This window comes from Brachycentrus maculatus, unplaced genomic scaffold (genome assembly GCF_059751285.1).
Source record: "Brachycentrus maculatus isolate JH-2025_06_01 unplaced genomic scaffold, ASM5975128v1 h1tg000017l, whole genome shotgun sequence".
NCBI lineage: Eukaryota > Metazoa > Arthropoda > Insecta > Trichoptera > Brachycentridae > Brachycentrus > Brachycentrus maculatus.
This window is the reverse complement of record NW_028280771.1, coordinates 696361-723334: the sequence shown is the minus strand read 5'-3', so window position 1 is coordinate 723334 and position 26974 is coordinate 696361. Positions and strand designations below refer to the sequence as shown.

The 26974-nt window shown below is 35.8% G+C and overlaps 1 protein-coding gene across 1 annotated transcript in view; it reads right to left on the bottom strand.

The window, feature by feature from the left end:
• kibra (WW and C2 domain containing protein kibra) overlaps nucleotides 1-26974 on the bottom strand; it is a 124956-nt gene that overhangs the window by 62897 nt on the left and 35085 nt on the right. The window contains exons 2-3 of the mRNA XM_088266334.1: nucleotides 21998-22107; nucleotides 8325-8419 (exon numbers count right to left, since the gene is read on the bottom strand). Of these exons, the coding sequence (XP_088122460.1) occupies nucleotides 8325-8419; nucleotides 21998-22107 (205 nt within the window). The remainder of the gene's footprint in view (nucleotides 1-8324; nucleotides 8420-21997; nucleotides 22108-26974) is intronic.

The following is a 26974-nucleotide window of genomic DNA, read 5'->3' as shown; positions in this document are numbered from 1 at the left end:
AAGTATTTGGACCCACTCAAAATGTTAATAAAACAGCCGAAACTAGACAGAGGTATGATCAGCCAAATTCAACATTTTTAGAATGTACTCAAGCTAAAGGAAGAGTAATGGATTCCTTTCGGATTTATCAAAAAACTATGCAGTTTATATAAATAAATGTAAAAAAAAGATAAAAGTAACACAGTCGATACGGGTCTTGATAAACCTTTAGAAATCAGAGATGATTTCATGTTTAAACAAAGAGTCTGTAGTCTTTTATGCTAACATTACAAAAGATGCCCGTATAACTTGAACGTATTGATATCGTTAAGCAAAAGATGGAGATTTTTTTTAATAGGAGTTGCATTTATTATTAACCTTCCAAATTATGTAGGTACAAGATTTATAGACCAATTAGTAGATTATTATTACTTCTACCTTTTGTTGTCATATGTTGTTTTTTTTTAATCTGTGTTTGGAACAGGAGGGATAATCTAGTGTATGCCAATGAGGAACTAAAGCACTCTCCTCATCATCGTTCACTTGGTGTAATACTACTTTTAAAAAGTTAACAATGATTTTGATATAGAAAATACAATCAGAAACTACTCATCGCTGTGAGGAAACTACGAAAAACTCCTCAGGAGAAGCCGGACTGTTGACTATCGTTAACAGGCCTTCCGTTCTACTAGAAGAGGGTTCGGCATTTTGTGCCCTAGCTTGGGTTATGGTACCAACGTCCTTCACTATTTTATCATGTATGATATCAAAAAATGTCTATTAAGAGATCAGTGTTCGTGTGTATAATCGTATTCTCTAGTGAACAAAAGTGTAGCCAAAGATATATTTTGTTCTTCACAGTTATTAGACGTATTCGAGCCGCGTGGTTGGTCAGCCTTGAAAGTCGAACCAGTTATGCACACAAAAAACATTACATCTGATCAATAAAAGTAAATTTGCGAGCGGCCCAAGTGAATCACTAATTCTATAAGGACGATTCCGAGAACGCATCTAGAACCGGTCGGACGCTGGAACTTGATTGATGGCAGAAGCGTCGATCTGCGGAATCGCAGCAGGCCGCTCCCGTCCGGATAGGAGACGAGTCGTTATCAGTACGTGGTCGGGGGTGCGCGACAGTCCAAGATGGCCGTCAACAGGGCCACTTCCGGTCGCGCGCGCGGAGACGACACGACTCACACGACATCGGCGGAACCTTTGGTCCGCGACGAGAGACAGGAGCGCGGCGGCAAAGGAAGCGGACTAATAATACATTTATATTGCGTAAATTTCTTGATTCATTGTTCTCAATCGATAAATCATCACTGTAGATGCTGAAAACATCAAGGGGGAACTCGCAATCAGTATGCGATCGGCTGCGCTAGAAGCCGGACGTATCCTTGCGCACGAATTAAAAATAATAATAATATAGAACCTCTTATAACGAGCATAATTTATTCCAGCATCTTACTCGTTAAGAGAAACATTTTTTCTCATATAAATCAAACGATGTTATATACGATAATGCGTTCCATGCCAAAAGAATACTCTTTTATATTTCTTTTTAAAAGTTTATTCAAATAAAATTTACAAAAGTATACAATTGTTTTTTTTTTAATTTTTTTTTTAAACTATCTTTTCAAAAACATGTGTTTATTTGGAAGAAAAACTCATATTTTCAATACAAAAACGGTATTTTAATAAATAATTCAATTACGTTGAATTTTCCCTGGGTTTGGAGAAAATTAAGTGGCGATTTATCGCATATTGCGCCTTAATAATTCAAAAGTCGATAATTGAAATTCGACGAACGCAACATTTTCCACAACAGACATACATAATTGACAAAATTCTTCTGTCGAAGTGTAAATGAGTATTAGAGACATACAAGCATGTTTGCAAAGTAGTTACGTCACAGACAATTCACTCGGTGAAATAATGGGAAGTTATTTAATTTTCTAATTTATGCAGGAATGCCGCCGCGAATTCCGCCGATCGTATATTTTTAGTTATTTACACGAGCTGTTAAAATTATTCCTCGTGGCAGTTAGAAGTATTATCAATGGGGCAACTGGCACCTTAGCGCTTCCCGCGAGTAGAACAAACCCTAAACGAAGTTCCGATATTTTTCGTTCATCAAAATTGGTTCACAATGAATATAGGGATGTTCAATTTGGCATTGTCAGCGTTAAAATCACTAACATTGTAAGTCGCCATTGATATCGCGGTGTGTCCCTCGTTTCGTACAATGTGTCATTGTCTTGAGCTTTGATTATTCTCTTTTCTAATTTTCCTCCCTCCCATCCCTCTTCCAGGTATTTTCACAAATTCACAAAAGTGGAATTCGGAATTGGAATAGTACCTACAAATACTAACTAACTAACTTATCACCTCGCCACTAGTCCGCGAAGAGAATAGAACGCCACACCACCCTGTCTTTGCAAAAATTTTTCGCCTCTTCATACATACCCGCCGATTATTTCCGACTCCTGACGTGACAACTTTGAAGTATTTGACATACCTGATACGCCAAGTTTTTCCCCGTCTTCCTCTGCTCCTTTTTCCTTATACATTCGCCTCATAAATTTGATTTACCTATTTTCCTCATTCGTTCGTTCCACATGTCCAAACCATCTCCACACACCTTTCTGAATTTTATCGATAGCGCTTATCTCGGCTTTGCATTATTTCCTCATTTGTAGGACTTATTTTGTACCTTTTTTGTAATACTTGTATACATATATGAATGAATTGATGTAACTGTTCTGCAAAATGCTCAAATAAAATAAAATTCAAATAAAATATGTACGGTGTGCAGTGGCGACATCCATGCATCTACGCGTTGGGCAATTCCACAGTTCGCCCGATACTTTCAGCAGACGTGGAAGTATGTGCATTACGCAAGGCGTCATTCAACAATCAAAATATTCCGATACGAAAACACGCGTGGAAGAGAAACTAGCGGTCCAAAATCGTTACGATACGACACCGCGAGTTCAAATTATACTAACATTTTATCCAAAACGGTAAGAATTTAGAAAACTACTTCCTACGCGGTGCGTCCACTCCTACGCGTTACCAAATGACCTTTCAAAATGTGTATAATTATCTAGAAAAATGGCCACCAAGGGCTAACACTTGTTTCGGGAGACCGGCGCGTGGGTGGCGAATGAATTAACGCAACGCTTTCAACTTTACTTTTATTTTTACCGAACATTCTAACCCGTTTCGAAAGATACGAATCTTGGATAAGCGATATTCGATATACGTCGCAATGTTACGTATGATCCTAAATTATAAATATAATTGCACGGAAACATCAGCTATCTGATTGCAATCTAGAGATCTAGAGAACATTCTGGAAAATCAAGAGAAAATGATTTTTAAGAATTTGCTCAGACATTGAAAGCTGTCCCACCGCATTCCCAGATCTGATATTAACGGAACAGTTACATAAATTCATTCATATGGTGTACGGAGTGCGTGGAAGTTTTTGGTATCGTAAGGGAAGGGTAATTAACTATAATCTAACTATGAGTATTTCAATGTTTTAGAATTTAGTATATAAACCCTGATGATGACAAGGTTCTTGTCGAAACCTGTTGGATAAAGCGTACCAATAAAAAGTGATTAAAACAAGGTTGTTTTATTTTATAAAGTTTATAAAATGTGCCACATAGTATCTGCGAAAAACATTCAAGAAATAAATTCATTGACATTAACGAATAACACAAAACAGGTATTTGTACCATTTCAGTTATAAAATTTCACATTTGTAAGTTGGTGAAAATACCTGGAAGAGGGACGGGAGGGAGGAAAAGGGGAAAAGGGAACGATCAAAGCTCAAGTCAAAGACAAATTATATCACAATAGGGTCACACCACAGTATGAATGTCGACTTACTATGTACGCGATCTCAGTGCCGACAACGTCGAGTAGAACATCAAAATTCCCATATTCATCTTTGACCAATTTTGTTTCACATTTTCTGCTTTCCTCCAGACAACGACTCCCCACGAATTTTAAGAAGCAGTTTAATCCTTTCCACTCTGACCATTTTTCTCATAACTGATCAGCTACTCTGATCAATAAACTGCGACATTTTTCTACCATTAAAATAAATATTTTGGTTCCCTAATTTTGGGACACTGTCTGGCAATTCGTATGACCATGTCGATTAAGATAAACTGTATTTATCTGAAATATTTTTTGGTAGAATAAACTTGGGTGATAGAGAAATCAGTGATATAAGTTATACCTGCGCCGGGCCAGACACTGTGGCCCACGGAGCTGCCTAGAATCATACGGGCCAGAATGTCTGGCCTACAGAGTGGTAAGAGTTAAAAGTACCCTTCGATGGAATATTTCACAGCGGCTTAGGATGATTCGAGTAGCCAGGTTTAACTGTGATGCCACTCCTAGCTCCTAACGAACGTCGTCCGCGTCAATTGTCGTCTCTGAAGGGATGCCCATAGCGGGAGCAGGCCGTATACCGGTCCATCTGAGCTAGCTATTATCGCGAGTAACTATATCGGGAAACGGAACGGAACATCGCTGCTAGAGCCTGAATCCGCACAGAGATTCAATTCAATTTATTTACAATTAACATACACATTACAAACAAAAATTTAAAGCGTATAACAAAAAAAACGAAAATAAGCAAGAATACTCTTTGAGTGTGTCCAAATACTTGTTGAGAAAATCTGGATTACCTCCAATTACAGGAGTTATTTTCATATTATTTTAATTTGAATTTGAGTAGTGTGGTTGTCAATAATGGATAGAATTGGTGAATGTTACAAGTGTGTAAAGTGATCACTTAAACCTGCTTATATGCCCAGACTTCCATACTTTCTTCATCTTTGATGAGATGTCAAAAAATAATAAGAATACTCTTGTTTAAGATGTAGAAGAATCCCGTTTCGGAATACCCCTTCTGACACATGGGACATCAATATCCAGCGTGATATTGTTCAGCATAGCGGTAGCTCTTCCTAAAGGCATAACCATTAGCAGGTTGAATCTTTACAGTCCTGGATGACCCGAAAGTGCGTAATTATTGCAATCCGGAGCTTTTTGGCGATTCCGGGTAAAGAATGTCGGCCGCCGAAATCCGGTGAGATAGCGCTATTTTTTACGCGAATAAACATCGCCAGCGAGCGCGTATCTGGACGCGGAGGTTCGAAAGGTCGCCGAGTTGGCGTTTTTTTTACCCGCGAGTCGTGAAACTCGGCGATTCGGCTTACGGAATGCCTACGCGGGCCGCCCATGGCCACGCGAAAGTGAAAAAAAAATGTGTAGCAATTACTACGGAATTCCAGCGCGAATATGAAAGGCAGTTTCCGAAACCGCGCGGTAAAAGGAATGGCTCCATTGCTATTGGCGCGGCGCGATCTCGGCGTACTTCTGTTAGGGGGCTTGTGCACTGCAGGAATTTTACCGTCCGGCAGTCCGGTTGGCATGATAAAACGGATGATTGGCTTGTGCATTTGGGCGTCTTTCTTCGGATCGGTGCGTGATCACGGTGCGCAGAAATTCGATCACGCTAAACTGTCATAGTCGCTTTTATTTTTCAAAACCGGCTGCCCGACGGTAAAATTCCGTGTAGTGCACAAACGCTCTTAGTCGCCCCTCGAGTTGAACGGACACTCGCGGAGCGGCCAACATGGCGGCGAGGTTGGCCGATAGAAAGGCTCCTCGCGTGACGTCACAAGCCGCCGTGGATATTGCCGCGGAGTTATTGAACTATTGGATAAGAGGCACGCACTCGCAGGTGACACACGTCCTGCGCGGGGGATGCGAATGCTGACGTGGTGGGCACTACCCAGTGGGGCTCGTTCCCAGCCGAAGGAATCAAGACTCTTGCGAGATTTCGAATGCGCTAATTCAGACGCTAAAAATGTGAAAGGAAAAGTAGGAACTGCGACCAATTGTGCTCTAAATATAAGAGTACAGCAAATAGCACATCCTAGTATTTTTTTATATATATGAAAGGCATTGATAACTTTGTGGTACGATAATAAAACACGCTCCTTATCATTAATGGTTCACTTTGTGTAATAAATTAACCAACTAAATTTAACTTCGAATCTACTTTAAAAAATATTACCATCGTGATTCATTTGTCTTCTTTCTCTCTTTGAAAATTTTATTTTTATGCAAATGTCAAATCACCTGGTGATGGAATGATTTTCTTAAAACCGGTAGTCACGAATAAGTGTTTATAAAAGTGGTATTACACAAACTGAAGTATGGATGATAAGGAGAGTGTTATATCCAAATGTCCGTTACTCAATCTATTTAAATAGTTTCATCGAAATAAAAATATTGATTAGGCATTCCGAGCGTTTGTGAATGACTTCATAACCCTTTTATAATGCTGTGTGAACCGAAGGCGTTTATCGAAATGCAGTAGAGAATGCTGAATTTTAATGAAACCATCAATCTGTATAGAAGAGATAAATCTATGAAGTATTTTGTTTTCAGTGTGGAGCATTCTTGAAGATTTCGAAATCATCGTCACAATTTTGGAAAAACCGGCTCAAAATCGATCAGCATCGAAAAACAACAAAGCTTGGCCAAATGAAATCGGCTAATAAAATCTGTACGCCATCGGATTTGTGTGAATTTATGAGCAACGTTTATAGGATGCTGTATTCCGTTGCAATGCCATTCGGATCGCATCTCCAACATTCCAGATAACTGAACAGAGATATTGCAATTTATTAAGGTAATATAATTTTTATAAAACGCGCTGAGAGTGTCAGAAATGAAGTCTCTAAGGAGTCTGCGAGATAGAATAAATAAATAAACATCGGGATAAGGGAAATATGCGAGATCGATGATGTCGTTAGGTGGCGAAGGCAACGAAGAAGACAATGGTGTGCGCATGTGAGGAGAACGGAACCATCCAGACTCCCCCACATTGCACTGCACGGCTAACATCAAGGTAGACGATTACCAAAAAAAAGGAAGGATCGACAGCTGAAGATTACTGCCTCTCAAAAACAGGTCACAAGGCCTACACCAAGAAGAAGGTTTTGATTTTTTTCTTTTTATTTTGAAAGTTAACATAACAGTTAAAATTAATTAGATTGACTAGTAAAACAAAACAGGTATTTGTACCATTTCAGTTACAAAATTTCACATTTGTAATTTAATGAAAATACTTGGAAGAAGAAGAGGGAGGAAAAGGGTAAAAGGGAAAGATCAAAATCAAGTAAAAGACAAACTATGTGACAATAGGGGCAAACCACGATATAATATCGACTTACTATGTAAGCGATCTTAGTGCTGACAATATCGAGTGACCAATTTTTATGAACGAATATTTTAGTAAATCGTAACCACACGAGGTAAACACATATGAACCGGGTGTGTGTTTTAGTACACACCCGGTTCATATATGTTTGATTAGATTATAACCACAATCAGCGGCCTGATCGCGTGATGCCTGTCGCGAAATACCGCGCTTGTTGACAAGATGGCCGTTCGAGGGTCGGTCTGACCGTGACTGACGCGGACTCGAGGTTTCGCACTTCTCCGGCGGGTCTTGTAATTCTTTAATTGCCGCGGTATTTTAATTCAATAAAAATTCCCATAAGCGGCTGGCCGCGGCGGCGCCATAAGCGCGACGATGGTTTGTCGGATTAACAAAAAATATCACTTTGAACAAAAAAACCGGTTTCGTCACACGTACAATGAGTTCAAAAGAGGATGCACCTAGATTATTTGGTAGAATTGCACCGCCTACATCGTTAATTGAGGAAACGTGGAATTTCGCATCGTGCAACTGTTTACCATCATCGTATCGATAAATGCGACCGACATTAGAAGATTGCACATATCGCTCAATCCTTTCAACAACGTCATATATAAAAAAAATTCAGGAGATCGTTTTTAAAGTTTAAGAATATAATAAAATGTATTAAAAATAATTATCAAGCCACTTATTGAACTTTTTACTGTGCAACAGATCTTTTTAGGTCAAACCTGAAGGTTTTATCTCCATTTGAAAAATATTTAGTATTTAAAAAAATAATTAAACAATACCTTTTCTTCAAAATACAAAAACAACACTTTCTGCCATGTAGCGGGTAAATATTAAGTTAAACATATGCCGCTTTTGCTGGCATTTAGTACATTTTCTGGGCATTCCGAAAACATGCAAAACAGAAAATTGTCGATTTTTGATATATGACGTTGTTGAAAGGAGTGAGCGATATATCCAATTAACAATTATATCGAATGGGAATTGGCATATTGTAGCGGCACGCGCGTTGAATTTCCAAATTGGTATCAGGGCGTCAGGAGCTATCGAGGGTGATTGGTAAAAGAAAGCGCCTTACCTGGAGAGCACCTTCAGCAGTCTGGAGGTAGTCCCGCAACATCTCCTCCTGGACCTCGAGCCATTCTAGGCGCGGGTCTTCTAGTTGCGTCACCTCTGAAAATAGCAACAAAAAAACATTATCAGATATTTTTATATTTTTTTTTTGTATCTATCACTTTTTTTGTAAATTATCGCATAAAAATATACCAAACGGATACGTCGTAAAAAATCGGTCACAAAAACAGTTTTACATCGTAAGTTACAAATTCTTTTCGTAAACCACATGTACAGAAATTTTGTCACAAATTCATATCAAAGTTTTACTTTTATTTTCAAATTACATGTTAAAAGTTGAAAATATATATTTTTAAACGTTTTATAATATTCGACCCAAAGTTGCTCGAGTTGCTCTGTAAAACAAAGAAACGTCACCTTATGCTTATCAAGCCCTTCTCAAAGCTGACGTAACGGTGTCATCTTGGTTTTTACTACGTTGCACAATGTTTTGTCGACGGAACACTTTATAAATTAAAAAATACATTTCTTCTAGAGGTAATTCATCACAAAGCATGGAAGTTTGCATAGAAAAGGATGTGTAATATGTATAACGACGAGGAATGTAAAGTATTATTCAATACGAAGGGCGAATCGATAGGCCAAGAGCACATAGGTTCGCATAAAATGTACGATAACATTGATAAAGGAAACACTGCACAGAAAATGCCAGCGAGCGAAGCGATCGCTTTTAATTAAAAAAACATCTCGTATCAAAACGAGAGTTTCGCCAGTGTGTAACGTGCACGTACGGGGAGTTCCCACGCACACGCGAGTCAGGAATGCCACACAAATCACATCATTATGCATTATGCCGTACAGCGACCGGTGTAACCTCGACTCATCAGGCAGAGAGGAGAAGGAGGCCGGACTACGGTGAAGAGATAAACTCAACAAAACATTTGCTACGGTTCTAGGTTCCTCCCTGTCGATGAAACTAGACCGCAATTCAATTTGGCGTAGTTTAAAAGGATATCTATCAACTGTGAAGTTATTAGGTATCGCTCACTCCTTTCAAGAACGTCATGAATAAAAAATCGTAAATTTTCAGTTGTGCTGGAAACGAAACCTGATTTTCGAGAAAAACCATTTTGGGACAAATTTCAGTGTAATCTTAAATTCTTTTATCCGTTCTTAAAATGCAAATGTATCTGTTTGTAAAACCACGAGAAATGCGTTTAAAATTCTTCTGCACATACGTACACGATATGCAAACTGACACATCGCTCACTCCTTTCAACAACGTCATATATCAAAAATCGTCAATTTTCAGTTGTGCATGTTTTCGAAATGCCCAGAAAATGTACTATATTCCAGAAAAAGAGGTAGGTATATTTTTTTACTTAATATTTACCCGCTACAGGGCAGAAAGTGTTGTTTTTGCATTTTGAAGAAAATGTATTGTTTAACTATTGTTTTAAATGTATTGTTTAACTATTGTGTAATTTTTTTTTTTAATGTACTAAATATTTTTCAAATGGAGAAAAAACCTTTAGGTTTTACCTAAAAAGATCTGTTGCACAGTAGAATGTTCAATAAGTGGCTTGATATTTATTTTTAATACATTGTACTTTATTTTGAAACTTTAAAAACGTTCTCTTGAAAAAACAAGTTTTTTTTTTATTTATGACGTTCTTGAAAGGAGTGAGCGATATGGAATAATAGCAATGGAAGCCTCGGTATTTACAGGACTGGAAAAGATAGTCGTATTTAAGCTGGTATAACACGAGTAGAATATTGTCTTTCCATGATAGAAAACCACACTACTCAAATTTTTGGAACTCATACATATTGTACATAATATTATTCTCACGTCCGAGTTCTCATGTTTGAGTTCGAGGCGGCGTCTATGATTGATTCAAGAAAGTCTTTTATTAAACATACACACGCACACTACTATATATGGTATGATTCATACGTCGATTCATGTACGAATTCGCGACAGTATCAATGGTTAATTTGAGTAAGCTTTATTTGGCAGAGATCCTTTAAATATAAGCAAGATCCTTACCGAATTATTTTACACACTTGGAGACCACTGAAAGCGTGAATTAATTTTACTAACAAAATTTTGTGTGTCCAAATCTTGTGTGAACAAGGATTTGGACACACTTATTTGTATTTATAAGGTCGAAACATCACGTAAAAAAATTCGGAATCTTAAAAAAATATCGTGGAGACTGTTATCATTATTTGCTACATTTTTTTTCGAATAATTGATCCCCCTCATAAAGCGAAGCATCAATAACTTTTCTAATTTATTTATATTTTATTTTTTCGGGAATTGTACAGCTTTACATTAAAAAAATATATATTATTTTTTGACATTTCATCAAAGATGAAGAAGAATATGGAAGTCTGGGCATTTACGGGGCTTACGACCGTCATAGGCTGGTTTGAGTGATCACTTTACACACGTGTAACATTCACCAATTCTACCCATTATTGACAACCACACTACTCAAATTCTTCGAAGTTCTATATATATGAACCAATTTAGAAACTTTGTTCTTGAATCACTAGAACTTCACTAGAGACATCTATTGGTGAGATGTAAAGAAGCTTTTTTATTAAGCAGAAACTCTTATATTAGTATGTGAGATCCGAATCCCGGATTATAATCACACACATGAGAAACGCCAGAAAATACCATTTTCATTTTTATTATTAAGCTTATAATTTGACCAGATAATTTATTTACAACATTACAATTTAAGTATTTGGACACACTCAAAATGTTGTAAAAAAATATATAATAAAAATAGTTACATTAACAATAATAAACATCACATTACATTAACAAAAATAGTTACATTAATAAAAATAAAGCCAATTAAACAATTCCACATTTATGTTACTAAAATTCCAGGAATGTATTGCAACGTTTGCCCAAGAACTCACATTGTTATAAATAATTTATAAGTATGTAACAAATAATATACAAGTAGGTACTCGTATGTAACAATTAATGTACAGATGTGTAACAAATAACACACGCACGCGAGGTGCGTTTTTGCAAACAAATATTTGAATATTGAAAATATTTTCGCGAGCAGGAAATCCTGTTTCAGATTTCCGAGGCATACATTGTGACACCACACACACAGATTCGAACTAGATAATCTCATTACATATTCAGAGAGTAATTTGGCCCCAGAAATACTGTTTTTACTTCCAGATAAAAGAAGCCTAGTGGTCGTGCCATGTATGGTAAAATGTGTGTGTTATTTACATAGGTACATGCAATGAGATAAGGCCAACTTGTTTAAGGATTTATTTTTATTTGCGACGTCATTTGAATCTCGGCAGTATAAAATATTGAATGAACAATACATTTTTTTATTTTTTGACATCTCATCAAGGATGAAGAAGAATATGGAAGTATGGGCATTTACGGGGCTAACGACCGTCATAGGCTGGTGTTTAAGTGATCACTTTACACACGTGTAACATTCACCAATTCTACCCATTATTGACAACCACACTACTCAAATTCTTGGAAGTTTAAAATTTAAAAAATAAAACTGTTCTGAAGCCGACAATTTAATTTTTGTACGGTCTACAAAAAAATCACGAAAATATAAAACCCGGTTGGCCCTAAAATATGTACATACAAAAAGAAAGATCACGTGTAACATTCACCAATTCTACCCATTATTGACAACCACACTACTCAAATTCTTGGAAGTTTAAAATTTATAATTTCTTTAAAATATATTTTTACAAATAATTGTGCATGGAGTCGTCTGGCCGATCGCTTACTGAATTATATATTTGCGAGTTTACACATTGTCTTTCCTCCTACGATCCGAAGAATGATTGATTTACAATAAGTACAATAATAATTAAGATTTAATATTTAAATTTCATCTGTCGCTCACTTTCTAAAATAATCGGATATCATTAAATTGTAATTAACCTCATATTTTTTCAACCGTAATTATCGTGATATCATTTGCTCGTAGGTACGAATTCCAATACACAATTTCATATCCTAATTACGGTGACGACGTTACGGTGGAATTCAGCAAAATAATATTTCCATTTCGGCATCTCAACATAGGTGTAGAAAAATAAAAGTCTGGGTATTATGACCTTTCATGGGCTGATTAAATGATCGCTTTACACATCGCTCACTCCTTTCAAGAACGTCATAAATCAAAAATCATCAATTTTCAGTTGTGCATGTTTTCGGAATGCCCAGATAATGTAATATATCCCAGCAAAAGAGACATATTTTTAACTTAATATTTACCCGCTACAGGGCAAAAAGTGTTGTTTTTGCATTTTGAAGAAAAGGTATTGTTCAATTATTTTTTAAATATACTAAATATTTTTCAAATGGAGAAAAAACCTTCAGGTTTTACCTAAAAATATCTGTTGCACAGTAAAAAGTTCAATTAGTGGCTTGATATTTATTTTTAAAACAATGTATTATATTTTTAAACTTTAAAAACGTTCTCCTGAAAATCAAGTTTTTTTATTTATGACGTTCTTGAAAGGAGTGAGCGACATGTGTAAGATTCACCATTCCCCCCCGTGATTAACGACCACACTACCTCAAATTGTCGGGTTGTGGTACCGTGGTTAGTGTCGCGGATTCTTGAGTCAGAGTTTCTCGGTTCGAACCCACTCTATATATTTAAGAAATATTTTTATCATTTATACGAATGACGAATGATGGAAAATCAATTAACACTTAGTGCGCACCCTGCCTCCACGCGGTTCCTGTTGTCCCATTGCGCTAAGGGTGAACTCTCAAATATACAATTCAGGACGCGACATTTTTTTTAGAATATGTATTGAAAAAAAATTAAGTCAAAAATTAAACTTTCAATAAATGTTTTCTTTTCAAAACCATATATTTATTTAGAAGAAAAACTAATTTTTCAATACAAAACGATATCTATTTTAAGCAAAAAAAAATAATTACGTCAACTGTTTGTTACCTGGGTTAAAAATTAAGTTGCGGGCTATCGAATATCCCACTTTAAATAAAACACAGAACGAGAAATATGATAGTCGTGTGCGAATATTTGGATTGATTGAATAAATACGCACTGACATATTTTTAAGCAAACATAATAAAGAAATACTGTCTTCTTACAATAAAGTTTCCCAACCGCATTCCCGGATGTGATACAGAAGTATCTAGAGGCTTCCTGACAGACTTTCCCTTACAGAGCAATTTTTTTGATTGATGAGACTTAACTAATTTATAAAAAAATGTGGAACAATCTTGTTTCCCGATTTTACTCTGAATTTAAATTAAATAGCTTGCAATGTCCCTGTCACTGCCAATCTAAATAAATACAAGTTTGTGAAACCATCACCAAGTTTCTAGAAGGCTGCGAAAGGGATTAGCAGTTAGTTCAGTTAGTCAGCTAGATCAGATTCCAACCCGACTTTGGCCGGTACACAGGCGCCTTCACAACCCTGACCAGCACAGCAGACAGACACGAAACAGTACCAAGGGTTCTTCTACTTCTTCCTTATAGATCCTCGAATCTGTCTGTTGCACTATCTGTCTCTTGTTACATGGACTGCCAGCTGTCACGCTATCGTGACGTACTTTGGAGGTCTTCCAGGTGGTCTTCTTCTCCCAGGGTTCACATGAAGAGCAATTCGGCCCAGTATATTCTCTTGCGTTCTATTGACATGGGCATTCCAGAATCGTCTTCGCTGTCTACCCCATATGACTATATCCTCCGTACTACACATTTTCCGAACTTCGGGGTTTCTTATTCGGTCACTTAACATGTTTCTGGTTATGCACCTATATTATGTCCACATTTCTGAGGTTCTTAGAAGAGATTTGGTTCTCACTGTGTCTGTCTGCTCTGGTCTCTAATCCCATATGAGCCAAGGTATATGCAGAAAATGTTCAGTCATCAATCATCGACATTCTATCACGGATACCATTCATAAATTGCGATTTTTTCTCTACACAAACCTAAAAAGTCTTCCTCCTACACACGGAATAGTCCAATTCGAGAAGTTTAGAAGATTTCTAAACTCGAAGCTCAGAGGTTTCGTTGGACAATCGCCACCAGTCGCCGCGGCTCGGTCCCACACTGTACTTGGGCTGAATACTAAAGTGGAGAGGTAGAACGTACATTCACTCCAGGCTGGAGTTTCCCTAAAGGAACGCACGCAATGTGTTGATGAATACAAATTCGGGATGCGTCAAGGAGGGGTCAGGATGTTGACGATGTCGACGAGTTACTGGAGCGCGGAAACAAATTGGAATAGTTAACTCGCTACTTAGTAATACGAGTACCATAATTTCACACCATAACTTTAGAACAAAAGTATTCCGTTGTATAAATTTGTATTTTTTTGTATTTTCATTTTTATTGGAGTCGAGAATATATACTAGACGTGAACGATTTTTTTTAAAACAGACTTTGACAATACACACCTGATATTTTTTTGCTAAGCAGGTAATGTTAAGTATTGATTAGTATTTTGACCGGTCGACGTTATAATTAAGAAAAATATCATATACATAGTAATTTTTGAAATTACGTTTTAAGTTATAAAATTTAAAAATATCAAAGTTAGTGCGTCAAATATTACTTGTAACTTCGGTTCGTTTACAAAATCGACCGTCACGAATAATTTTATATATCTACGTACAACACCCCAGTATGGTGTATATAAAACACCCCAGAAATGGTAAAAAAAAAATATTTTCATTTGTGATAATAATTATTATGAATATTAATTAAGAGCGTTTTTTTAATTAAAAATGTATCTGAATTAAAAATAATACAGCCAAATTTAGGAGAGAAGAATTGTATAATAGAAAAACCAAATCAAATAAACCTGCTCCGAAGCCGACAATAATTTCATTAATGTCCTCACAAAAATCAAAAACCCGGTTGGCCCAACAATATGTACGTACAAAAAGAAAGATCCAATTAAATGTAAAACAAAAGTTTTTCTTCGACTGTTTTAATTTAAGATTAATTGACGCAAAATAAAAACAAAGAATATTTAATTTATGACGCAAAATCAAATACATGCATGCACTCCTTGACTTCCACTTCCGCGAGTTTAAATTCGATACCAGGATCGCAGAGACGCGAGGAATGCGCCGGCAGCCGAACAATAATCATATGCATATCTGAATAACGCGACAGGCCCGACTCCCGCGGCCCGCCGTAAATCCCGGCCGACCCATCACGTCGGGTCCTGGACAAATTGTACCGGACGGACAAGTCATTATACTCCGTCCCCCCTACGCGGAATTCGGCTGTTGCATTCGAGAACGAATTACTCACGATGCGTGAATTTTTGCCCGATGCGCAATTCGATGGGATGCGAACTGATCTAACCATTAATTCGGCGTTTAATACAATAGTTCTCAGAATTCTAGGTGATAAAATCAAGCAAGATTTTTAGAATTTTGTGGTTGGTGTAAATATATACAATCTTAACACACTTCCTTGAAAATGACGTTGATTGAAAAACAATGAAATAGTTTAACTTTGCCAATGTGTCTTATCATACCTAGATCTCGTTGGTGTTACCATACCTACAAAATGAATCCCTTTAGGTTTGTAGTCATTTAAAAAATATATATTTTATTAATTTGTCCGCCCCCGTAGTGTGGTGGTCAGCACGCTCGGCTACCGTTCTGGAGGTCTCGGGTTCGATTCCCAGAGAGGGTCAAATAAATAAAAGTGATTTTTTTCTCTCTAATATTTATTCAATATTACCATGGTCTGGTACCTGAAGCGGAGGGCTGATCACCTTTCCTTCATGTGTAATTGATCAAGATAACACTGCGTTTATATGAAGCAGTGCCCTTTGCACCATTGGGGTGCGGATAAGGGTTTTCTCTCTTCTCTATTTGATACATATATATATATACATGGTACATACTCGTACATATATACATTCATTTATATATTTATAATCATAATTAACATATTTTTTGCAGAGACCCACCAAGCCACCTTATGTGTCTTGTCGCTGGAGCCTTTTTACTTTTTTTTATGTCTATTTTAACATACAAATTAAAAATTATACATAATAATTTAACATTAAAAATGTGTTCGTAAAATCGTAAAAATACACAATTTTATAATGATTTTATGACGGAAATCAAACCCTGGAGCCAATGCTACGAAGGCTAAATGTAGGAACTACTAAGCACTCCTCATATTTATTGATGACTCCTTTAATGTTTGATACAGAAAATTACAAATTTTTTATTCTTAGTTTTTGCTTGGCACCAATCCACACCAATTTCGTTCATAGGGCACCGCATCAGATGGACGCGGTGTTAACATTAATCATTGATCAAGGCAAGGCATTGATCAGTCCTAAAATAAATTACAAAAAAAATCAGCAAATCTTACGTCATTACGAGTATTGATTAAAAAGCATCTTTAGATTGATAGTATTAAGCAAAACAAACGTTAATATTTGTCAGTAACTTGTTGTCTTGTAACACTCTCCTTATCATTCATCGTTCACTTTGTGTAATACCAAAGTGAACGATGAATGATAAGGAGACTGTTATATTACCATACCACAAAGTTAACAATACTTTTAACATACAAAATATGTTGTTTTGTCTTTGGTATAAGCAGCTTGTTCGAATGAATACGAGTGTAAATTGTCGTAAAAAAAATAAAGAACTTCGTTATTTGTAAAATGCGTATTACAATCTTGCAAGAGCAGACAGACAATACATCCGCTGACCGGGTTCGTTTCCCGGAAAAGTCTGTAAAAACTAGTAAATAACCAGCATTAAAGTATGGAAATTTAATTTGGAAAGTGAGACGGTCATCACCCGCGAACTTAAATATGACCTGCGAAGTATTCGCTCAAAGGAATCCACGCTGGACTCAGCTGTCCTTCGTCCGCGAGAGTTTCCTCAACTGTGAGGCGAGATGCGGATCCCTAGAGTTAAAATACTATTCAATTCTGGAGATGATCCAGAAAGAAATTCTGCCCCTGCGCTTGTACCGAACGGAGTTTTAGCTAGAGCATGAGGGCGATTGTCCACTACCCAGAATTTGACCGTCCGGCAGTCCGGTTTTGAAAAATGAAAGCGACTACGATAGTTTAGCGTTATCGAATTTACGCGCAACGTGTTCACGCACCGATCCGAAAAATATGGACAAAAGCACAAGCCAATCGTCGTTTTAAAACGCTAACTGACGTGCCGGACGGTAAAATTCTGTGTAATTCCGTGTAGTTGACAAACGCCCTGAGTCGGCAAAGTGTGGCTTCGGAGCTGCATGCAGCTCTTTGGACTTTCAAGTGCGACTTTCAAGTGCAAATATCCAAGGTTAACTCCACGTATTCGTACGAACAATATTTTTTAAGCGTAAACCTTATTATAAACAAACTGAGAATCGTCTTGTTGATGAAAACCTGGAAACGTGCTAAAAATAACGACATACAAACCTGACTTGATCGAACTTTCAAATGAGATGCGAGGATATTATTCGCAATAAGTAGTGTTCTTATGGATACCTTACTATATATTTTTTACCAATGAATAAAATGCTTGTGATAACGTCTTGTCAACCCCCGTAGGGTAATGGTCAGCACACTCGGCTACCATTCTAGAGGTCCCGGGTTCTATTCCTAGGGGGGGGTCAAATAAACATAAGTGATTTTTTCACTCTAATATTTATTCAATTTTACCCTGGACTGGTACCTGAAGTGAAGGGTTGATCACCAATCCTTCATGTGTTAACGATCGAGATAACACTGTTTATATGATGCAGTGCCCTATGCACCATTGGGGTGCGGATAAGGGTTCGAATGAAGTAATTTTGATAGTTTTCTATGTGAATCAATTTACTGTTGATGTTTTCAGTGTGGAATAAAAAAAACTTGTACCACTTTTGATGTAAACATCTCGATTGATTTACCACGATATGATTCATTTACTGAGGTTATGTCTCACTTATTTTTTGAACGACAGTACGACATTCCACGGTGTTTGGTGGCACAGTTTGGGAAGCTGCAGGCCCGCTCTCGGACGCTATATCCGTGATTCTAGGAAAGGCATAAACGCACGCTGCGCTGTATATAAATATATATATAGTTATTCCCACAGAAAGGCGCGCTGCATTCCCGGATAGCGGGGCGATCCGGGAACCGGGACCCGGGAATGGAGAGAAGAAAGACTTTCGCGCGCGATAGCGGAGGGAGAAATCTTAAATATTCGTCGTTCCTACTTTATTTTATTTTATTGGGAGAGGATAAAATGAGATTTGGATAAAATGGATGAAGATCATCACAAATAAGTGCGTTTATTTAACGATAAAATTAAGAAAGGTGTGTTGAGATGGATTGGTCATGTGGAACGAATGGATGAAGAAAGAACAGTAAAACAGGTTTTCTTTGTTTTATCTCTAAGGGACACTCCAGTTGACCATCAAAGTTGTCAAAATATTGAATAATAAAATATAATACATTAGCTAAAATAAACTATTCTGGGCCATACTGTTCGAAAATGTTCAATGTGTATGAAGAAAAAAAAACAGTCGTGACATTTGACCCGGCACTAACGATAAACACGATTAGCGTAACAAAGTGTCCGACATTAGTGTGAGAGTCGCATGTCGATATGGGAGCTTATGGCTTATTGCCCCATTAGTTAAAGCACATTATCCGGGAGTGCCCAAAGCGCATAAATATTCGACTAAATGACACTTTTACTGCACCTAATACGAGTACGTTATCTTAATTCACGTTTAATTATTATTACCCTGTCGTAATAATATAATCAAATCATGAATATAGCAAAAATATATTCGGGTATGAAAATTATATCAGCTGCTACACGTGTTCATTTTTAAGTTTATATGTGAAAAAAAAATATTTCTTCATACAGACTTTTCATTGTTTTGTGAAGACTAGAGTATTCCTCTGGATATATTTCAATTCGTTCCGATAGAAAAATTCGTCGAAATTACGAGTTCCGCGTAAAAAGCGGGAACAATAGCTATTCTACCGTAAGCTGAAATAATAATACATAATTCGAAATAACATGTTCGTACCGAGAATGCAATACGGCCGCACTTTTGTACGGTGCAGAGATTTGTATGTGGCTATTATTATAGTGGATGATAGTATGCCCATCGGAATGTGCTCCGTACAAGAGTTTCGCAGAATGCTAATTTCGTATTTTCCCTATATTTATATAAAACTCCACAACTCTTGCTATGCGGCGTTACGCCAGACATTTTTATATTTTATTTTTCCATACATCACAATCGAATTATTTTTTCAACACAAAAAACTTATTTTATTAATTGTTTCGGCATTTACTTCGAGGTAAGACATGTCAAAATTATTAAAGAAAACACTTGTTTTTTTACCATTTTATTTTATTTATGACTAATAGTTTCGGAAAAGCAGATACTTTAAGAACAAAATCTCGACTTCGAACCTCCGAGATGAAGACTCTCCGATCCATAACCGAAAACACATTGCGAAACCGAGTAAGAAATACCGACATCCGAAGCATGTGTAAGACGGAGGATATCGTGAGATGGGGACGACAACGAAGGCGATACTGGAATGATCAAGTAAACAGAATATCAGATGACACGTATTCCACGTACCGCCCTTCAAGGCATCCCTGAAGGACGCAGACCCCCAGGCAGACCTTCAAAAAGGTGGAAAAACAGCTGAGAGTCAGCATCCTAAGAGCAATCGGAGGCACTAACACATCCTTAGAATCTATAAAAAGGATCTATAATAAGAAGAAAAAGTTTCGGAAGCTAAGCTTCCATCTTCAGGTATAAATGTAAACATAAATAAAACTAAATCCAGTAGTATTAGGATTTTTTTCTTGGCGCAATAGCAGCGAAACTCGAGCAATACGGCAAAACCAGGCATGCCGCTTCTATGGCGGCATTCGAGTGCTAAGGGATTGTATTTTATAATAATTATAACGTAGATACGTAGACATAAATATATTATGGCATAACCCACAACCCACAACAACGTTGGATTTTGCGCTCATATGATTGCCCGATCACATGCATAACATTGCATATAATACATACACGTTTATCAACATAATGAATTATTTACAACATTTTGAGTGTGTCCAAATACTTAAAATGTTGTAAATAAAATATCTGGTCAAATTATAAGCTTAATAATAAAAATGAAAACGGTATTTTCTGGCGTTTCTCATGTGTGTGATTATAATCCAGGATTCGGATCTCACATACTAATATAAGAGTTTCTGCTTAATAAAAAGCTTCTTTACATCTCACCAATAGATGTCTCTAGTGAAGTTCTAGTGATTCATGAACAAGGTTTCTAAATTGGTTCATATATATAGAACATCCAAGAATTTGAGTAGATTGGTTGTCAATAATGGGTAGAATTGGTGAATGTTACACGTGTGTAAAGTGATCACTTAAACCAGCCTATGACGGTCGTAAGCCCCGTAAATGCCCAGACTTCCATATTCGTCTTCATCTTTGATGAGATATCAAAAAATAATATGAATTATTTATATTACGGGAAAGTAATTATGTGTTGGTAATGCTTTGACGTTTATATATGCCGCGTTAATTGTTTATACAAATAAAACATGACTTAATTCATGAATAATTAGTATGTACAATCAACATTCCACGCATTATTATAGCATAAGAGATCGGTTTTCGTGCGACAAATTCATGGACAACCACTTCCAAAAATATTATATATAACCCAATTAGATTGTAAGCGTACAAATCGCAATTATATTATTCTTATAGTAAATTTTTATCCGCCTCCGTAGTGTAATGGTCAGCACGGTCGGCTACCGTTCTGGAGGTCCCGGGTTCGATTCCCAAGGGGGGTAAAATAAATATAAGTGATATTTTCACTGTCATATTTATTCAATATTACCCTGGACTGGTACCTGAAGCGGAGGGCTGATCACCTTTCCTTCATGTGTAAACGATCAAGATAACACTGCGTTTATATGACGCAGTGCCCTATGCACCATTGGGGTGCGGATAAGGGTTTTATTATTATTATTAAATTTTTAAGAAACTAACTTTGTGATTTTCTATTTTATGATGTAATTATTTATTTATTTATTTCATAGATACATACATTTTTTTACTATGTGTATTAAGGCTCTTTAGGCATGGCCTGTGTTGAGCCGAAAAACTTACATATTAATACTTTTTTTTTTCATTATTAGATTACATACACTACATACAATAGATACCATAACAATTTACAGTATAATATATAAAGAACATCCAAGAATTTGAGTGGTGTGGTTGTCAATCATGGGTAGAAATGGTGAATGTTACACGTGTGTAAAGTGATCACTTAAACCAGCTCCGTAAATGCCCAGACTTCCATATTCTTATTTTTCATCCTTGTTGGGGTGTTAAAAAATAATTTCAAAATAATACTCTTTCAATATAATGCTGTATGTAAGGTCCGAATCATGGATTATATTCACATGCGCGAGAAACGCTAGAAAATATCATTTTCATATTTTGTTAAGCTTATAATTTGACCAGTTTACATCTATGTTGAGATGTCTAAAAATAACTCCCATAATTGGAGATAATCCAGATTTGTGAACTAGCATTTGGACACACTCAAAATGTTGTGAGATAGAAGATGGTAGGTACTCACGGTTGAAATGATTGATGTAGTAGGGACCGATGAGAGGGTCGCAGGCCTCCTCCCAGCCAAGAGGGAGCTCATTGCCAACGCAATCAGCGAACGTTTGTGGCTTCGTGAATCTGAAATGAAAAATATTTTTATCATAGCGTATTATTCTATGCTTTTTTTTTATTTTCTTGTTACAAATATTTGTGATTCAAATATTTTATGTATTAATTTTAAATCAAACACAGATTTTTTGTCTACTAAGTTTAAAAAAAGTCTAAAAAAAAACCATGAATCCTGTTCAAGGGGATATTCGCTAACACAGAATTCATTCCACCGGAGACCACCGGAGATGTCACATGTCTGTTCACGTCCGATTTTTTTTAAAGAATGGATTTATTTGTTTTTAAGAATATGCATGGAAAAAGTATTTTTATATATTGTTTTTAGCTCCATACCTTTTGATAGCTCTTTTCTTTTCAAAATCATAAAATTATTTCGAAGAAAAACTTATTTTTTTCAATGCAAAAACAGTTTTAAAAAAATACGTAAGTATAATATCCGCCTCCGTAGTGTAATAGTCAGCACGCTCGGATACCGTTCTGGAGGTCCCGGGTTCGATTCCCAGAGAGGGTCTAATAAATATAAGTGATTTTTTCACTTTAATATTTATTTAATACTACCCTGGACTGGTACCTGAAGTGGAGGGCTGATCACCTTTCCATCGTGTGTTAACGATCAAGATAACACTGCGTTTATATTATGCAGTGCCCTATGCACCATTGGGGTGCGGATAAGGGTCCGAATAAGTATAATATTACCACCTGGATTTAGAGAAAATAAGTTGCGAGTTAAATGTAGGTAGACGGTTGAAAAAAAAAATACAAAAATACGAACGAGATGACCAATTCATAAAAAATGTATGCTTTTTTAAGTAGCTATCAGATAATGCGATAATTTTTACGGTCCCATATTTTTTCTTTACGATCGTATAAAGCTGTACAGCTGGTGATAACGTTGAACGTTGTTCACGTCAAATGATGCCTTTTTTATGGCTGCAGAGATACATAAATTATTAAAATTGCAATAAAACGAAAGTGGCGCCCACATTTTTTTTAATCAACGAATTATATATTTTTTAGTCAGGAATAAAAAAAAATAAAAAAGGAATTAACAACGTTACCCTATAATAAAATCTAATTCCAGGAAAACATGAATGTATCCTTACTATGATTTCAAAACCCATGGCTCTACTTATTTTCTAAATGATTTTTTTCGTAACTAATTTGAAAATTAATTAATAATAGATAGATATGAAAAAGGTCTTGCATTAGTTTTTTCATAGAAGCATTTTAGATTGCCTCATTTAAAAAAATATCATTTTAAGAAATTGCGCCAAATAAAATCGTGCCAAAGTCGACATAAGAGTTAGCGTAATAAATACGATGTCGAGCCATACTCAACATAGGAGTGAGTGGTAGGGGTTAATATTGATGAATGAAATATGACGACAGATTTTTCTTTGCCATGTATCTCCGCTGAACCAATACAAAAAAAAATACAAAAATTAAAATAAAATGTGTCGCATAAGTAGTCAAATTACACATTGTCGTCTTCTTACTGCGCTAAATTACTTTTTTAATGGTCTAACAAAACATGGTGAATATTTTTTTCAATTTTTTTTATTTATTGATTTGGCGTTTAATTTGTTGAAAATGCCATAATTTCATCATTTGAAAATGCCATAACTAGGCGAAACAATTGTCACAATATTATTTTTTTAATGTGTTTTTGTTTATAAAATACAACTTATTAGACTCAAAAAATCTGTGTTTGATTTAAAAATTAATACATAAATGGTGAATAAAAATAATAATAAATTCCGAGGATTTACATAGTGCAATTTTAGTAAAATAATACCTCAAGGGCGCTTCACTGTGATTTAATTGGGGAAAAGAATATAGCGGGAATGATTTAGCAAACAAATGTGTATTTAGTTTTCTTTATGGAGTTTATAATTTAATCAAAATTATTCATGTTATAAAATAATATTTGTCGAATATTACATGGTAATCATTTATCATTAAGTATCCCTTTATCGTATGAAGATAATATGCAGTTATCTTGTTGGGTACACAAGGTACTGCAAGGGCGTGTGGAATTCCTGAATGATTGCGATGGTAAGGCATAGTTAACGCACCTGTATTTACATAACTAGAATAAAAAATATAACTACATATTCAGCTGATAACAGCGAATGCGAAATTCCTTCCACCGCCCAAGAACACAAGAATTCCAACTTCAATATTTTTTTATTTTATTTTATTTTATTTTATTGGAAGGAAGAACAACAGTACAATATGTGATACATCAGAATACAAAAAATAAAATCATGAGTTCCAATTATAGTTCTTCACAACTATGCATAATAGAGGTCTATATAAGGAAGAACATGTTATATGCATAACACAATATGTTGATATGCATAAAAAACAAACCAAAAATGATCTATGTTTGACGATTCACGTAGTTTCGAATGAAATTACAGGTAAATACTTAGATATGAAAAGCTGGAATTAAAAAGGCAATTAAATAAACCAATAAGACACGAAGACACGGTACTGTGCGATTTCATAAAGAATTCAAGGAATCGAGCACCAAGGAATAGAAACGCCTTAAATTGAGTTCTTCAATGACCACAATATTTGATCAAGGACTTAAAACCGCAAGATGACCACCTATTTTAATCGATAACTTTATATTAGTATTCACAATTTTTTTAAAGTAAAATATAGAAACAAATCAAAAGGAATCTATAATATATTCTCTATTATTGAATATAATTCGTTCCTGTCTTGTTCATAACATATTGATTCCCTCATGAAATTTTTCCATTTTTTAATTGAAGAATTCGAGGACAGCCTCATTTACCGACTGTTCTGAAGTGAAGCTTTTTCCATTCAAAAAATTATTCTAGGAACAGAAAAGGTGATCCAAAAGGTGAACAGAAAGACTATTGGAGCAAGCTCTGAGGAGTATGGTGGATGGGAGAAAACAGACAAGCCAAGCTCAAGACAAGATTTATTCTTCAGTGACCCTTGCTGTGTGTGGTTTGAATTATCATGCAGCAGAATGACATTTTTGCGGTTGGCGAAGTATCAGAAGATGTGGACATTTAATTAATTAATGTTGTTTTTATTATTAATTATTATTTGGTAACCGAGTTCGTTGTGCCTCGTTGAGACAGATTGATTCTTTTGACTTGTGCGTATTTTTTCGTAGAAGTAGATATTAATCATTCCTCGGTTATATTAATGTGGACATATTATTACGATAAAACTTGTTTCGATCATAATTAATAGCCGAAACTGAAGTCCAATGCGTGGGAAGATCTACGCATATCAAAATAAATACGCTATCAAAACGTCCCGCAAGGACTGGCAAAGAGAAAAATACAAAAAATGGATCGTTAAATATAACGCAGCAAGGATCTGTGCGATTGTTTTTTTATTTCAGTTAGAGAATGTTTGTAAACAGAGACATAACAGGAGAAAATTGCATAAAATTCAACAACTAAAAAATCCATAAGACTAGTAAGATGGATATTTGCTGTGTTTAAATAAATAAAATTTATGAGAGAATATTAAAGTCTAGTTCTTGACTCACACCTCTTGAAAAAAAAACGTTTTGCTTTATTTGCAAAACACATTCTTTAGATAAGGGTATTAGTGGCCTGACGTAAAAGCGACTACGGAATACATGCTCATCGAAAATATCCTCATAAAATTACACGAGTGATGTTGAATATTATAACACTTCTTATAGTCAACAGTATTGCGGAACTGAGAGTAGAATCTAATACAGAAACAGGCGAAATGAACAACGATTCGTTGATGACGTTGTTGAAAGGAGTGAGCGATGTGTCAGTTTGCATATCGTGTATGTATGTGCAGAAGAATTATATACGCATTTCTCGTGGTTTTACAAACTGATACATTTGCATTTTAAGAACGGATAAAAGAATTTAAGATTACACTGAAATTTGTCCCAAAATTGTTTTTCTCGAAAATCAGGTTTCGTTTCCAGCTTATATCTGCGGTTTTAAGCCCGTTTTCTGAAGCGAAGAGCGATAAGATAATGCAAATATGTACCAACACCCACCGCATTGACATACATATATGCGAACCATCTTTAATATATAAAAAATGCTGCATTAAAAGTGCATTTTACAACACGAGATAAGGGAGTGCAAAAATAGCAATTTAAAGTAAATATTCGAGGCGCACAAAATCTCTCTGCTTTTTCTGACCCTTTTTTCTCATAACTGATCAGCTACTCTGTTTAAAAAAAAATGCGACGTTTTTCTACCATTAAAATAAATATTTTGGTTCTCTAATTTTAAGACACTGTTTGGCAATTCGTATGACCATGTTAATGAAGATTAACTGTAATTTTCTGAAATATTTTTTGGTAGAATATACTTGAGTGTTAGAGAAATCAGTGATTAAAGTTATACCTGCGCCGGGCCAGACATTGTGGCCCACGGAGCTGCCTACTTGAATCATACGGGCCAGAATGTCTGGCCTACAGAGTGGTAAGAGTTAAACATTAGTTGCGTGATTCCTCCTGTAATTAGGTTGATAGTGATTCTAACATTTATGTACTAACTTGACCCACAACGAAGGGTTGATAATTACAAAAGTTCACAACAAAGGAAGTATAACACTTTAATTAATAGTTCCTTCCGTTTCACCGGCGGAAATAAGAGAGTAAGCCAAAATATGGAGCAAAGGCAAATCTGGACTGGAATTTCATACTGAAGTTTACTATTATTTATTGATTCGGCATTAACTTTGTGGAATGACATGATTATTTTAATTAAAGTAAACACTTCAATAATCCACTGAATTGAGTTTTATTTTTATTTACGACTAGTTTCGAAAACGACAATTGTTTTCATCTTCTGGTACAAATTAAAACTAACGAATAAAAATATATTTA